The sequence below is a fragment of the Bubalus kerabau genome, chromosome 15 (assembly GCF_029407905.1).
Source record: "Bubalus kerabau isolate K-KA32 ecotype Philippines breed swamp buffalo chromosome 15, PCC_UOA_SB_1v2, whole genome shotgun sequence".
NCBI lineage: Eukaryota > Metazoa > Chordata > Mammalia > Artiodactyla > Bovidae > Bubalus > Bubalus kerabau.
In genome coordinates, this window is record NC_073638.1 from 44,113,495 (window position 1) to 44,128,764 (window position 15,270).

General features: G+C 36.2%; 1 protein-coding gene across 18 annotated transcripts in view; it reads left to right on the forward strand.

Moving 5' to 3' along the window:
• The window catches only part of STK33 (serine/threonine kinase 33), a 199,253-nt gene that overhangs the window by 160,479 nt on the left and 23,504 nt on the right, over positions 1 to 15,270 (forward strand). For 16 of the 18 annotated variants that reach the window (XM_055548715.1, XM_055548721.1, XM_055548712.1 and 13 more), the window contains 2 exons: positions 652 to 764; positions 1,215 to 1,300. In XM_055548715.1, coding sequence (XP_055404690.1) covers positions 652 to 764; positions 1,215 to 1,300 — 199 coding nt within the window. Of the gene's footprint in view, positions 1 to 651; positions 765 to 1,214; positions 1,301 to 1,656; positions 3,482 to 15,270 lie in introns of those variants that run through there. The other 2 variants (XR_008703032.1, XM_055548726.1) reach the window with 2 other exon arrangements.

Sequence of the window (15,270 nt, forward strand, 5' to 3'; positions counted from 1 at the left end):
ACTATGAAATTTACAATAAGTCTGTGTTTATACACACTACTCATGGGACAAATTCATCATCTGGTTTTCCTCCTTCAGATTTTCTTCATTTTGTATATAATTTTTGAAGAGTTGTGGCTATTTTAATGGATTTTTTAATTTTGACTCAGAGCCAGTAGGCCTCAGGATCATTCTTACCATCATCACCAGTCTTTGTGTAACATTTTACCATGGATAAAATTCTCCCATTGTCACTAGAAGAAGTAATCTCATTAGACTGTGATGACTCAGTGTATCTTTCTGTTAAGTCCAGTGTACCTTAAGGCATAACTTTACCCTTCCTCACATTGAAGTGTTTCTCCTGTTATCCACCACTATTACTGTGCACCTAAACTCACACACCTTTTTGTATTTTAACCCCATTTAAGCTTAGTGTTTTCCCACCTAGAAGAGCTTTGCACATGTGGAAGTTCCAACGGATACAAGAGCCTAGCACTAATCTCCCAAAACCCCTTTTTTCCCATTTCTACATCCAGAGAAGTTCCCACCTCTTCCTCTCCTTTACTTAAATATGAAGCACCACTGATTTCAAGTTCTATGGAAACTTAATTTTTAATAGCCTTATTTTGATTGTTTAAAAGAATCTAAACAGAATGATTGCCTTTGCTGTAGATTATGTGGAAAAGCACCCTTTATGGCAAGCTCAGAAGAGAAGCTTTTTGAATTGATAAAAAAGGGAGAACTACATTTTAAAAATTCAATCTGGAATTCCATAAGTGATTGTGGTAAGTATAGATGTGTTATTATTTATTAAAGCAAATATGCATAATATAAGAAAGCCAGCCAGTAATTTAGATACTTTAAATCTCTGAGTAGCCGTTAAATTTACTTGTAGAAATAAAAACCATTTACTTGTGGAAATAGTGCTATCTTCACTGTGACTTTTATAGTTGAAACTTTAAACAAAAACAGAAAATGTATACTAAACATTGAAGAGGAAATTTTCTGATCAAATAGCTAATTTTTACCGAAGACTATAAACCAGGTAATCCAGGCAATTAAACCTCACTTTTGGCCTTAAACTTTGTTTAGTATTAGCCATATGTACTGATGATATTTATTCTATAACTGATATGTTTCCTTTGTGTCATACAGACCTAATCCTAAAATTGGAAAATATGTGATATTAATTATAGTTAAGATATATAAGATAGGATTTTTTCCTTTATTTGCAGCTAAAAGTGTTTTGAAACAACTTATGAAAGTAGACCCTGCTCATAGAATCACAGCTAAGGAACTACTAGATAACCAGTGGTTAACAGTAAGTTTCAATACTACTGCCTTTTTAAAAAAAATTTGGCATGCTACCATTGCTTATTTCTTTTCATCTGGCCTTATAATCTATATATAGTCTTGAAACAGTCATTTAGTTTCATCTTCTGACAAGTTAAAAAAATTATTGAGTGCTGACACATTTCTGAAATGGGTATTTTCAAACTGTTAAAATTACTACCACAGTTGTTTATATGTGTTTATAGAGGTTTAAATGAACTTTTCTATGGTATCAAGTCCAGTAGAATAGAGCTGAGAAATGTCCTTTGTTAAAGATGTGGACTGTTGAAGCAGTCTGTACAGTTTAGTGATGTAAAGCACTGGAACTGTCTACTTCTCTTTCAGCTCTTTGGATGCAGAGAATCTACAGGGACTCAGAAAAGCCAAGGTCTTCTAACAGTGGCTCTTGCCTGGCTTGAAATCTTGAGTCATTATTTATTTGCATATTGCTTTCCCCCATTACACTAATGCCTCGAGCAGTAACCCTGTCTTAAGTGATCTTCGTATCCCTGTACCCAGAACACTACCTGGTCACAACAGGAACTTTGGAAGAGGATGCTACTACCTCTCAATAATTATTCTCTCTTTCTTCTGTGGTCATGAGGATCCTGACTTTTCACTGGTAACATTCTTATCTAGTCTTCTTTACTAGTTATCTCCTATCTTTGCTAGTTACAATGCTGGTCAATGAGATCTAAGTGCAGGTAAGAGTAATCTCTGGGAAGTGCCCTTAAATGGAGGGAGTATGGCATTCCTCACATCCATCTTCTCTTCTAGTGACTGCAATGCAGCTGCGATGGATGGAGTTTGAGAGGCCATATTAGATAATACAGTGGAATATAAACAGGGTAGGAGAGCAACATGATTCCAGGAACCAGGGCTCTTAGCGTATAGAGCTGCCACACCAGTCCTTGACTGCCTACCTCCAGACGTTTTTAGATGAACAGGAAACAAATGACTGTCATCTTTGAGATACTGTGAAATGTGCAGTTAAGCCTAATGCCAATTAGTACAGTACTCAGTAAATAATGGCTGAATGAGTAGATGATTCAGTGAATGAATAAGTCTGTAGGTATGTCAGAAAATGCCTGAGAATGGAAACTGGAGATTCCAGAGACATAGGAATATTTTACATCTTTTACTTATTAGACACTATGTTTGATACCAGAGATACATGATATGCTTAAATTGCAGTAGTATTGTTGAGAAATGCTGGTGGCTTAGACAAGGTGGTAGCAATAGAATTGAAGAGAAATAAATGTGATATATTTTTAGATATATTTGTTAATATTTGGTGATGGATTAGATAAGGGATGAGGATAAGGGAGGAATCGAGGACGAATTTTAGATTTTGCTTTAACAGCTGGTTGGATGGTAGTGCCATTTACCGAGATGTGGAAGACTGCAGGAGAAACATTTTTTTCCTGGGGGAAGAGTGGTGAGTCAAGAGTTCCACATTGGCCATGATAAATTTGAGATGCCTATGTCACATTCAAGTGGAGATTTCCAATAGATCATCGAAAGTATGAGCCTGGAACTGGAGAAGAATGAACTGGAGATATAAATCTGTGAATCCTGAGTATACAGATGCCATATAAAGCCATTGTGTTGAAGAGATGAATTAGGAAGAAAATGCAGATAGAAAGGACAAGAGGCCTCAGCAGTCTGCCTTTAGACACTGCAACATTTAGAAGAGTAGAAGCTAGCAATGGAGGCTGAAAAGGAATAGCTAATGAGGAAAGAGAAAAGTTAGCAGGGTAATGCCAAGAAAGTTGAGTGAGAAAAGTGTTTGCGAAAGCAAGAACAGTCAGCCCCCAGATAAATGCTGCCTAGAGGTCAAGATGAGAATGAGTTTTCATTAGGATGGCCAACAGAGGGATTGATGGTGACCCTGGAGTCCTTGATAGATTTTAGATACCATAAATTTATAGTGATACCACTGTGATTTTCCTTTGGGAATTTCTAATCATTTATTGGAATAATTCTTTTTCTTTAAGGGCTAAAAAATTGCCTTCACTCAAAAATGGTTTATAACTGCCCTCTTCTATGAATGTGTTGAACTCTCAAATGATTCTGTGCAATAAGTATTTCTGGCCTAAAGTAATTGTGCAAATGAGTTAGCAGCTAGATCATTGCAAAACAACTGAGGAGATTTGTAGTAGAGCAAAATAAAAAACTGTAAAACAGATGGTGTGCTTTAGAAATCTCTCTCTTTTCAGCATCACACAACATTCGGGTTTGGCCATTTAATTATTTGTTTTCTAATTAGTGAAACTTTATTTCTGGCTTTGGTCATTTTTCCAGAAGTCTCCATTTTTGAGCCTCTGTAACAATTTGTCTCTCTGTAGTCTTTGCCAAATGGATAGAGAAGTGACAGATAGCGTGTACTATATCGGACTATCCTGAGGAGTTCAGTATATGAAGTTTAGAATACTGGCATTTTGTAAACTTCTGAAAGGCAAAAACTCTTTTCTTCTTAACCACTTGAAGTCTCACTTCCTGTAATTCATGTCCTCTGTTTGAAATAATCTAAAGAGGACATGTTAGTTCTCTCAGTGCCTTACCGCTTTATAACCAGAGCTTATCTTCCAATACCGGACGAACAGTGACATTCTTTTCAAAGAGCTTTATTGGATAAAAAGTTTCCATGGTTTACTCTATATATTGTGCGTTTTGAAATACGGAACATATCTGAAAAGTATTCTGAGAAAAATAATCATTGCTTCCCTATGTACATTTAAGTCAATGGGTCTTAAACAGATGTTGTCATCCTGATTTCAAAAGTCCAAGGTCAGATGCAAGGAAAAACAGCCAATAAATGACTTTCCTACAAAGGGAAAGTTTGATGATGACACCCCTTGCCAGGTGTATGCCTGCTATCCTCTTTATCTTTTTCTACATTTTTGCCCTCTTTATTCTCAACAGTAGTTCAGGAGTTCATTTCTTGTTAGACAGTTACAGTTGCCCCTTGGTATTCAATCCCCTGATAACGACTAACACCAAGAATTTGCACATTTAACAAGTTTCCATGGTACTTTCAATGCCTGCTTATATTTAAGAATCTTGCTATAAATTAATGAAACATTTTTCTTCTATGGCTTGTCAAAAAGCAGTTTCCAGATTTGAGCTCTGTTGGTGTTATTCAATAATTCTTTCAACAGATTTTTTTTTTTTTTTGGTGCCTGCCATGTACCATGCCTTGTGCTAGGTAATAAAATTCAGTTAAAGACATACAGGACCCAGTCTCTGACATGAGGATTTCACAATGTAATAAGGGAAACAAGCTATGTATAAGATATAATGCAAGGAAGAAAATGATAAATGGCATAAGAGATTGCCAAATGACCAGAGAGGTACAGAGGCAAGCGAGTGTGAAATCAGGAAGTTTAATTTGACTGGCAGATAAGATGCCTGCAGGAAACAAGTGGGAAATGAGACTTTTAGAAAAGGAAGGAAAATTGTGAGGGCCCTTGAATCCCAGACTAAAGAGTTTTAACTTCCTGCCATAGATAGTAGAGAACAATTGCATGCTCTTTGACAGAAGGAAATTATCATTATAGTGTGTCAGTCTTGCAGAGTGGCTCATTTAAATGGGACAACATTTATTTTTTTTTAAATAAACCTTTTATTTTAGAATAGTTTTAGGTTTATGAAAAAGCTGCGAAGATAATACACAGACTTCCAATATACCACTCACCCTGTTTCCCCTAATGTTGAGATCTTGTATTACTATAGTACATTTATCATAACTAGTGAGCCAATATTGATACATGGATGTTAACCTTAGTCCATTCTTTTTTTTTTTCCTTCAGTTTTTTAAGTTTGAGGGGCATAGCATAGTGATTTGCCTTACATGTGTCATGAAATGGTCATCACAATAAATTTAATGAGGCCACATAGGTACAAAATGAAAGAAATTGGAAAAAAATGTATTTCCTGGTGATTAGAACCCAGGATTTACTCTATCAACTTTCATATATAACATAGAGCTGTATTAATTATATTTATCATGCTGTATATTACATTCCTAGTACTTATGTATCTTAAAACTGGGAATTTTACTTTCCTAGTACTTATTTACCTTGTAACAGGGAATTTGTGTCTTTGACTGTAGCTATCCAATTCCTACTTCCGTATTCCTGGCCTCGTGTAACCACAAGTTTAATATCTCTCTTTCTATGAATTTGTTTTTGGAGTATAATTGACCTACAATGCTATGTTAGTTCCTGTTACACAACATAGCGATTGGATATTTCCTCACATTTCAAAATGATAAGTTAGTTACGATATATCGCCATACAGACATTACATAGTTACTGACTGTATTCCCCACACTGTGCCTTTCTTACCCATTTCATACTCATTGATTTTGCGACTATATGAATACTATTTACTTATTTATTCTTTTTGACCGTGCTGGGTCTCTGTTGCTCCACGAGGGATTTGTCTAGTTGGGGAGAGCAGGGGGTACTCTGTTGTGGTGTGGTGCTTCTCATATGGTGGCTTCTCTTGTGGGGCACTTTTTTCTAGGGCATCATTTAAATGTCTTATGTTGATTTTAACAAGTGCTTTTTTATTTTAATTCATAAGGCACTATATGGGTACAAGGATGATTAAAACAGTCTCTCCCTTGAGTAATTCACCACAAATTACAGTGTACTTTGCTTTATAGTCACACTTTACAAAGCTCTTATAATGAAGTGTAGGGTCTAATTTCAGAACACTCTTTCCTATGTATGAACAGGTCTTTGTTCACTAATTTACAAACTGTTATTCAGGTTTTAGTCATTAGTTTTTGACCTTTAGCCTGCACTTTATGGAAAAGAATTGAAATTTTCTGATACCTAATTATTGGGTGTTTTTTTTTGCTACCGTATATTTTCATCCTAAATATATTAAGGCTCTAACCTTTTTATTACTATATTTAGTTACTCTTAAATTATGAATTATCTTATGTATATGAATATGATTTTGAAGCCCTCTTTAATGAAGTTTTTAAAAAAAAAAATTATGTTAAAAAGATGCTCATGAACCAGGAACCTTGGGCATTTACTCAATATTCAATGATTGGTACATACTTAATAATTCAAACAAATATTTATTGAATAACTACTATGTACTGTGGAGGACACAAGAATGAGTCTGGCATAGTCCTTTCCTACAGGTTACCCACACTCTAGTGGAGGGATTGAAGAAAAAACACAGGCAGAGAATGCGTATTTGATATGAGTGTGTGCAAAAGTCTGCCTGCAATACAGGAGACTTGGGTTCAATCCCTGGGTCACGAAGATCCCCTGGAGAAGGAAATGGCAACCCACTCCAGTATTCTTGCCTGGGAAACCTCATGGATAGAGAAGCCTGGTAGGCTACAGTCTATGGGGGTCACAAAGAGTCGGACATGACTAAGAAAGTTTCACTTCACTTAATATATATATATATATTTAAAATATGCATATAAAAATATACTCTCTATATGATATGTGGTATGTAATAAAATATACACTATAAAATATATAAATGTTCTCTAAATATTATTATATACTTTTATTTATATTATATGTATATTATATACTATATTTAATGTATAAAACATGTATTTATATAAAGTAAGTAGTGTAGTAGTAGTACTATTAGGTTTTTTAAGAAGAGAGCTATTATTCCTTTTAGTGGATTATAAAAACTACTTGAGTGGGAAACTTGTATGCAGGACAAGAAGCAACAGTTAGAAATGGATGTGGAACAATAGACTGGTTCAAAATTGGGAAAGGAGTACATTAAGGCTGTAAATTGTCACCCAGATTATTTAACTTCTGTGCAGAGTACATCATGTGAAATGCCAGGCTGGATGAATCACAAACTGGAATCAAGATTGCTGGGGGAAATAGTAACAATCTCAGAAATGTAGATGATACCACTTTAACACTTTAATGGCAGAAAGTGAAGAGGAACTAAAGAGCCTCTTGATGAAGGTGAAAGAGGAGAGTGTAAAAGCTGGCTTAAAACTCAGCATTCAGAAAACTAAGATCATGGCATCCAGTCCCATCAGTTCATGGAAAATAGATAGGAAAACAGTGAAAACAGTGACATACTTTATTTTGTTGGGCTCCAAAATCACTGCAGATGGTGGTGACTGCAACCATGAAATTAAAAGACACTTGCTCCTTGGAAGAAAAGCTGTGACAAACCTAGACAGCGTTTTAAAAAGCAGAGACATTACTTTGCTGACAAAGATCTATCTAGTCAAAGCTATGGTTTTTCCAGTAGTCACGTATGGATGTGAGAGTTGGACTATAAAGAAAGCTGAGTGCCAAAGAATTGATGCTTTTGAACTGTGTTGTTAGAGAAGACTCTTGAGAGTCCCTTGGACTGCAAGGAAATCAAACCAGTCAATCCTAAAGGAAATCAGTGCTGAATATTCATTGGAAGGATTGGTGCTGAAGCTGAAGCTCCAATCCTTTGGCCTCCTGATGCAAAGAACGAACTCATTTGAAAAGACCCTGATCCTGGGAAAGATTGAAGGCAAGAGGAGAAGGGGACAACAGAGGACAAGATGGTTGGATGGCATCACCAACTCAATGGACATGAGTTTGAGCAAGCTCCAGGAGATGGTGAAGGACAGGGAAGCTTGGCATGCTGCAGTCCATGGGGTTGCAAAGAGTTGGACACAGCTGAGTGACTGAAGAACTGCATCTTTTCTGAGGATTAAACCTAGAGTAACTTTAGAGAGAAACCTCATGATAACAAGATTCAGAGAATAGTGATACCCCTAGGAAGATAAAGGGCTATTTTGAGATGGCATGTATGGTGGGTGAGACTACAACCACGACAGGAAGTAAAAATAGGAAGACAAAGACAACCCAAGTTCCCCCTTTGCCTCGCTCTTTGCCTTGGGACACTGGTGCCTGTTCTCTCACAGGGATCAGAAGTAATAAAATCAGAGCGGTGCTGATGCCCTGCTTGAATGAGAAGCTAAGGAAAATGGGTGGGAATTACTGGGTCTAAACCAATGACTTACCTGTTGGCCTCCACCCCCTAGGATAGGTAGATTATAGTTTTAGAAGTGCCTCCACCTAAGGTGACTTCTCCTTGGAAGAGAAGGTTGATTATGAAATCCTGAATTGAGGAGTTGCTTGGTAGGGGCAGATTTTTGGTCCCTAGAATTTTGAGCTCCTGGGGCTGAAGATCTGGTTCTGGTCTGTTTTCCTGAGGAGCTAGTACTCCCCAAGGAGTGTGAGCTCACAGGCCACATTTCACACACCATTAGGAGAGTTTAGAATAGGCAGACCCAGACTTTAGAAGTCAACAAAGTGAACATGCCAAAAGAGGTGAGTGAAGATGTTAATAATATGAAGCAAGAAATGAAATGGTAAAACAGAACCATTTAGGTATAATAGTTGACAGACATACAGTTATATAGGATAAGTAGTGAAGTGGGTTCAAATGAAGAGTGAATTTAAAAAACTAGATGATCAGATTATGTAACTTTAATAGAACTTTATAGATGGGAACAGATGAAGATAAACATACTGAAAACTTAAGCAAAAATGAAGCTATGTGGAGTTGAAAGTAAAAGTTACAAGATTCATATAATAATGCTATGCTATGCTATGCTAAGTCACTTCAGTTGTGTCCGACTCTGTGTGACCCCATAGACAGCAGCCCACCAGGCTCCCCCGTCCCTGGGATTCTCCAGGCAAGAACACTGGAGTGGGTTGCCATTTCCTTCTCTAATACATGAAAGTGAAAAGGGAAAGTGAAGTCGCTCAGTCGTGTCCGACTCTCAGTGACCCCATGGACTGCAGCCTACCAGGCTCCTCCATCCATGTGATTTTCCAGGCAAGAGTACTGGAGTGGGGTGCCATTGCCTTCTCCCATATAATAGTAATCTCAGGCAAAAAAGTGAAAATGGGGAGAAGGAAATCTTTTAGAAATAATAGAGATAATTCATGAGAATTAAAGAAAAAAGACTTCAGCTTTAAATAATGATAGACTACCAGATAGGAGAGAGAAGGAAAAACTGACAAAATAGATGTAATAAGATCTAAGAACATCAAAAACAGAAAATTCTCAATGTTCCCAGAGAGGAAGAGCAATATCATAAAAAGAACAAGAATAACCTTGACATCTTACTATTTAGCGGCTTTATTGGATGCACGTGTAAATGGAGTAATAATTCTAAATGTATTAAAGGAAAAACATTTAAACTTAGAATTTTATATCCATTGACATTGTCATTCAAGTGAAAGGCAATGATAAAAAATATTGTTAAGTATACAAAGCCTCAGGTTTGCCACATAAGTCATAGATTTAAAACACTTGTAGAAACAGTTAAAAAGGTCAAAGAAACTCAGTAGACGCTGTAAGAGCTGAGTATACCAAGAGTCTTTAAATACCGTGGTAAAGTCTGTTGGTGTCAAAGAAAAAAAAGAGAGAAAGACCAAAGAAGAGGACACAGTATATTCATAATAACCCAGATTTAAAATGTGAGATAATATACACATGATAAGCATTGAGAAAGGAGAGAGAACATTGGTACATGAGAGGGGGCTAAACTGGAAGATGTAGACAACAGATTTTCAAAGCCGTAAAGGATTAAAAAAAAAAACGTATAGAGTGGGACAAGTTGTAATAAACTTGAATAGTAGAAACAACTTCAAATAAGTTAATGGGTTAGAAGTACCTGTTAAAATACATAATGTCAGGTTGAAGTTTTAAATTTCTAGCTAAGTGCTATTTACAGGAAGCACATTTGAAGCATAAGGGCACAGAAATATTGAAAGAAAAAGAGTGGAAAAGAACACACTAGGCAAACACTAACCAAAAAAAGCCTGAGTAACTGAATTAATATCAATTAAATCTACCTTGCAACAAACAAATCATCATCATTAGAGATAATGAAGATTACTGTATACAGATAACAGTTCAATCCAAACAAAATGTATAAGTTTAAACACATGCAACTAATAAGGTAATCTCAAAAATATATATCAAAAATTGACAAAATTCTATGGAGAAATTGGCAAATTCACCACCATAGTGGGAGATTTTAATGCACTTCTCTCAATTACTAATATGTGAAGCATATGAAAACAGAAGTAAGGATATTTAACAATACAATTAACAAGCTTATTTTGGTGGACACATACAATTCTGCATCTAACAATTAGGGAATATACATTTTTCTTAACCACACATGGAAGGAACATTTACCAGAATTAATCTAACCAGGAAGGAAGCAAGCCTTCATAAATTTCACAGATTATGTTCTCTAACAATATACAATTAAGTTGAAAGTTAATCAAAATGAGATTAAATACTGCATATATTTGGAAATTAAATCACATGCTTCTAGATAAGTCATGGGTTAAAAAAATAGATCCTAATGAGAAAAAGTTTTTAATGTCTAGAACTGAATGGTAATGAAAACACAGCGTATCAAAACCTGTGGATACAGTAAAAATGTTTCAGCAGAAATTTATTAATATCACCTAATGTATGTACATTGGGAAGAAGAAAGGCTAAAAGGGAACTACATATCCAACTTAAAATTTTGGGAAAATATCCCAACAGAATATATACAAATAAGTAGTAGGAAAAATAAACCTAAGGTTGAAAATAAATAGAAAGCAAAGGTAGAAAAGAGAAGATCAGTAAGACCAACATTTAATTCTTTGAAAAGACCAACAAATAGATAAACCTTTGGCAAAAATAAGAAAGAAAGAAAGAAGTCAAAAATAATATTTCACAGGAAAAAAGGAATACAGCTGCAGATAAGGCAAAAATTTAAAGGATAAAGATTAAAAAGATACAGGAATAGCACCACCAACTGTTTATTAATAAATCTAAAAACTTAGGCAGCATATTAATTCTGTATATTCTAGTATAACAAAATTAGACCAGTGAAAAGCAAACCTATGAAAAAGATCCATTTTGTTTATTTATATAGATCTAAAACCTTAAACAAAATATTAGGAAATTGGATTCAACTGTGCTTATAAATAGGTCATAATCACGTTGAATTTTCCCTAAAATACAATGATGGTTTAATTTCAGAAAACAAAATCTATAAATATAAATTCCTACATTAATATATTAAAGGAGAAAAGATATCTTCATTTCAAAGAAAGCACTTGTCTTTTAGTAAGACCCAACATACATTCATAATTAGGAATGAAAGAAAATGTCCTTAACCTGATAAAAGATTACAGCAAATATTTTAAATGGGAAATGTGAGAAGCATTTTCTTTAAATAAAGAGCTAAGTCAAGGAAATCAGCTTCTAGTAGTTTTTTCAATATTGTTGATCTTTGTCTAAGACAAGGAAAATAAAGTCATGAGAATCGGAAAGCAGAAATAAAACTTTTATTATTTGCAGTAATATACAAATGACTAGACAAACTCTTATAATAATAAGAGAGCTGAGAAAGATAGCCGGATTTAAGGGTGGTCAGATCAGATCAGATCAGTCGCTCAGTTGTGTCCGACTCCTTGCGACCCCATGAATCGCAGCACGCCAGGCCTCCCTGTCCATCACCAACTCATGGAGTTCACTGAAACCCACGTCCATAGAGTCAGTGATGCCATCCAGCCATCCCATCTTCTGTCATCCCCTTCTCTGCTTGCCCCCAATCCCTCCCAGCATCAGAGTCTTTTCCAATGAGTCAACTCTTCGCATGAGGTGGCCAAAGTACTGGAGTTTCAGCTTTAGCATCATTCCTTCCAAAGAAATCCCAGGGCTGATCTCCTTGAAAATGGACTGGTTGGATCTCCTTGCAGTCCAAGGGACTCTCAAGAGTCTTCTCCAACACCACAGTTCAAAAGCATCAATTCTTTGGCGCTCAGCCTTCTTCACAGTCCAACTCTCACATCCATACAAGACCACTGGAAAAACCATAGTCTTGACTAGACGAACCTTTGTTGGCAAAGTAATGTCTCTGCTTTTGAATATGCTATCTAGGTTGGTCATAACTTTCCTTCCAAGGAGTAAGTGTCTTTTAATTTCATGGCTGCAGTCACCATCTGCAGTGATTTTGGAGCCCCAAAAAATAAAGTCTGACACTGTTTCCACTGTTTCCCCATCTATTTCCCATGAAGTGATGGGACCAGATGCCATGATCTTCGTTTTCTGAATGTTGAGCTTTAAGCCAACTTTTTCACTCTCCACTTTCACTTTCATCAAGAGGCTTTTTAGTTCCTCTTCACTTTCTGCCATAAGGGTGGTGTCATTTGCATATCTGAGGCTATTGATATTTCTCCCGGCAATCTTGATTCCAGCTTGTGTTTCTTCCAGTCCAGCGTTTCTCATGATGTACTCTGCATATAAGTTAAATAAACAGGGTGACAATATACAGCCTTGATGTACTCCTTTTCCTATTTGGAACCCAGTCTGTTGTTCCATGTCCACTTCTAACTGTTGCTTCCTGACCTGCATACAAATTTCTCAAGAGGCAGATCAGGTGGTCTGGTATTCCCATCTCTTTCAGAATTTTCCACAGTTTATTGTGATCCACACAGTCAAAGGCTTTGGCATAGTCAATAAAGCAGAAATAGATGTTTTTCTGGAACTCTCTTGCTTTTTCCATGATCCAGTGGACGATGGCAATTTGATCTCTGGTTCCTCTGCCTTTTCTAAAACCAGCTTGAACATTAGGAAGTTCACGGTTCACATATTGCTGAAGCCTTGCTTGGAGAATTTTGAGCATTACTTTACTAGCGTGTGAGATGAGTGCAATTGTGCAGTAGTTTGAGCATTCTTTGGCATTGCCTTTCTTTGGGATTGGAATGAAAACTGACCTTTTCCAGTCCTGTGGCCACTGCTGAGTTTTCCAAATTTGCTGGCATATTGAGTGCAGCACTTTCACAGCATCATCTTTCAGGATTTGGAATAGCTCTACTGGAATTCCATCACCTCCACTAGCTTTGTTTGTAGTGATGCTTTCTAAGGCCCACTTGACATCACATTCCAGGATGTCTGGCTCTAGGTCAGTGATCACACCATCGTGATTATCTGGGTCGTGAAGATCTTTTTTGTACAGTTCTTCTGTATATTCTTGCCATCTCTTCTTAATATCTTCTGCTTCTGTTAGGTCCATACCATTTCTGTCCTTTATCGAGCCCATCTTTGCATGAAATGTTCCTTTGGTATCTCTGATTTTCTTGAAGAGATCCCTAGTCTTTCCCATTCTGTTGTTTTCCTCTATTTCTTTGCACTGATCGCTGAAGAAGGCTTTCTTATCTCTTCTTGCTATTCTTTGGAACTCTGCATTCAGATGTTTATATCTTTCCTTTTCTCCTTTGCTTTTCACTTCTCTTTTCACAGCTATTTGTAAGGCCTCCCCAGACAGCCATTTTGCTTTTTTGCATTTCTTTTCCATGGGGGATGGTCTTGATCTCTGTCTCCTGTACAATGTCACGAACCTCATTCCATAGTTCATCAGGCACTCTATCTATCGGATCTAGGCCCTTAAATCTATTTCTCACTTCCACTGTATAATCATAAGGGATTTAATTTAGGTCATACCTGAATGGTCTAGTGGTTTTCCCTACTTTCTTCAATTTAAGTCTGATATACATCAATAAATAGGAGTGTCAAATTAATACATTGTACACCTTAAACTTACACAGTGTTGTATACCAACTGTGTGTGTGTGCTCATTCAGTCACATCCAACTCTTTGTGACTCATGGGCGGTAGCCCACCAGGCTCCTTTGTCCATGGAAACCTGCAGGCAAGAATACTGGAGCAGGTTGCCATTTCCTACTCCAGGGAATCTTCCTGACCCAGGGATCAAACCCACGTCTCTTGCCCTCCTGCATTGGCATGAGGATTCTTGACCACTGTGCCACCTGGAAGCTCTATATACTAATTATACCTCAGTAAAACTGGGGAAAAGAAGACTGATATACAAAGTCAACTGCACTTCTTCTCACTAGCAACCAACAATATAAAATGCAAAAAAAAATGAAGACATGTAAAACTGTATTCACAAATTTATAATTTCTAGAAATGCAGCATTAGATTTGTAAGACCTCTTTGAGGAAAGTTATGAAATTTTATGGGAAAACATTGAAGAAAAACTCAAGTGTAAATATATACCATAATTTACATCAGGAGACTAAATATCATAAAAATTTATTTCCTCATATTGATGTACATATACAAAGCAAATCCAATCAAAATTCCTCTTTTTGCAACCCTAAAATTTATAGTGAAGTATAAAGGGTCAAAAATAGCCAAGGCTTTTTTGAGTATTTTGCTGTAACAGAAATTAAGACTATTTAGTTAGCACAGTGTGATAATGATATAGTAGTAAACAAATTGACCAGTAGAATAAAATAGAAAGTGTGGAAACATATCCATACATGTCTGGAACATTTATGACAGTGGTACTATAATGCATCAGTGGAAAAAAGGAGAGATTATTCAATAACTGGAGGTCAAATAAATGGCTGTCCATATGAAGAAAAAGAAATTGGGTTCCTATCTCACATGGTAGACAAAAGTCAACTTCTAATCAGTCAAGGACTTAAATAATAAAAATTTATATTTAACTTTTAGTGTAAATATAGGTGAAACTCTTTTGGAACTTGGAGTGTGTAGAAAAGCATTTTATAAACAAGAAACCAAAGTAATTAACATAAAAGAAATGAGGAATAAACTTGACTTATATTAATTTTTAGAACTTCTATTCATAAAACAGCATTTTAGGGAAAGCTGATAGATTATGGACTAGGAGAAGGCTTTTGTAACCCGAATAACCAAGAAAAAATTAATATCATGAAATCTCAGTGTTTCTTACAAATCAATACAAAGTAGACCAACCGCCTAGTAGAAAATGGACAAGCAACTGGACAGGACCAGACATTTTTACAAACAAGGACCTACATTTGGCTAATGAACAAGCAACAAGATGCTCAGTTACATTAGTGATCAGGGAAATACAAATCAGGACTTCAGTGAG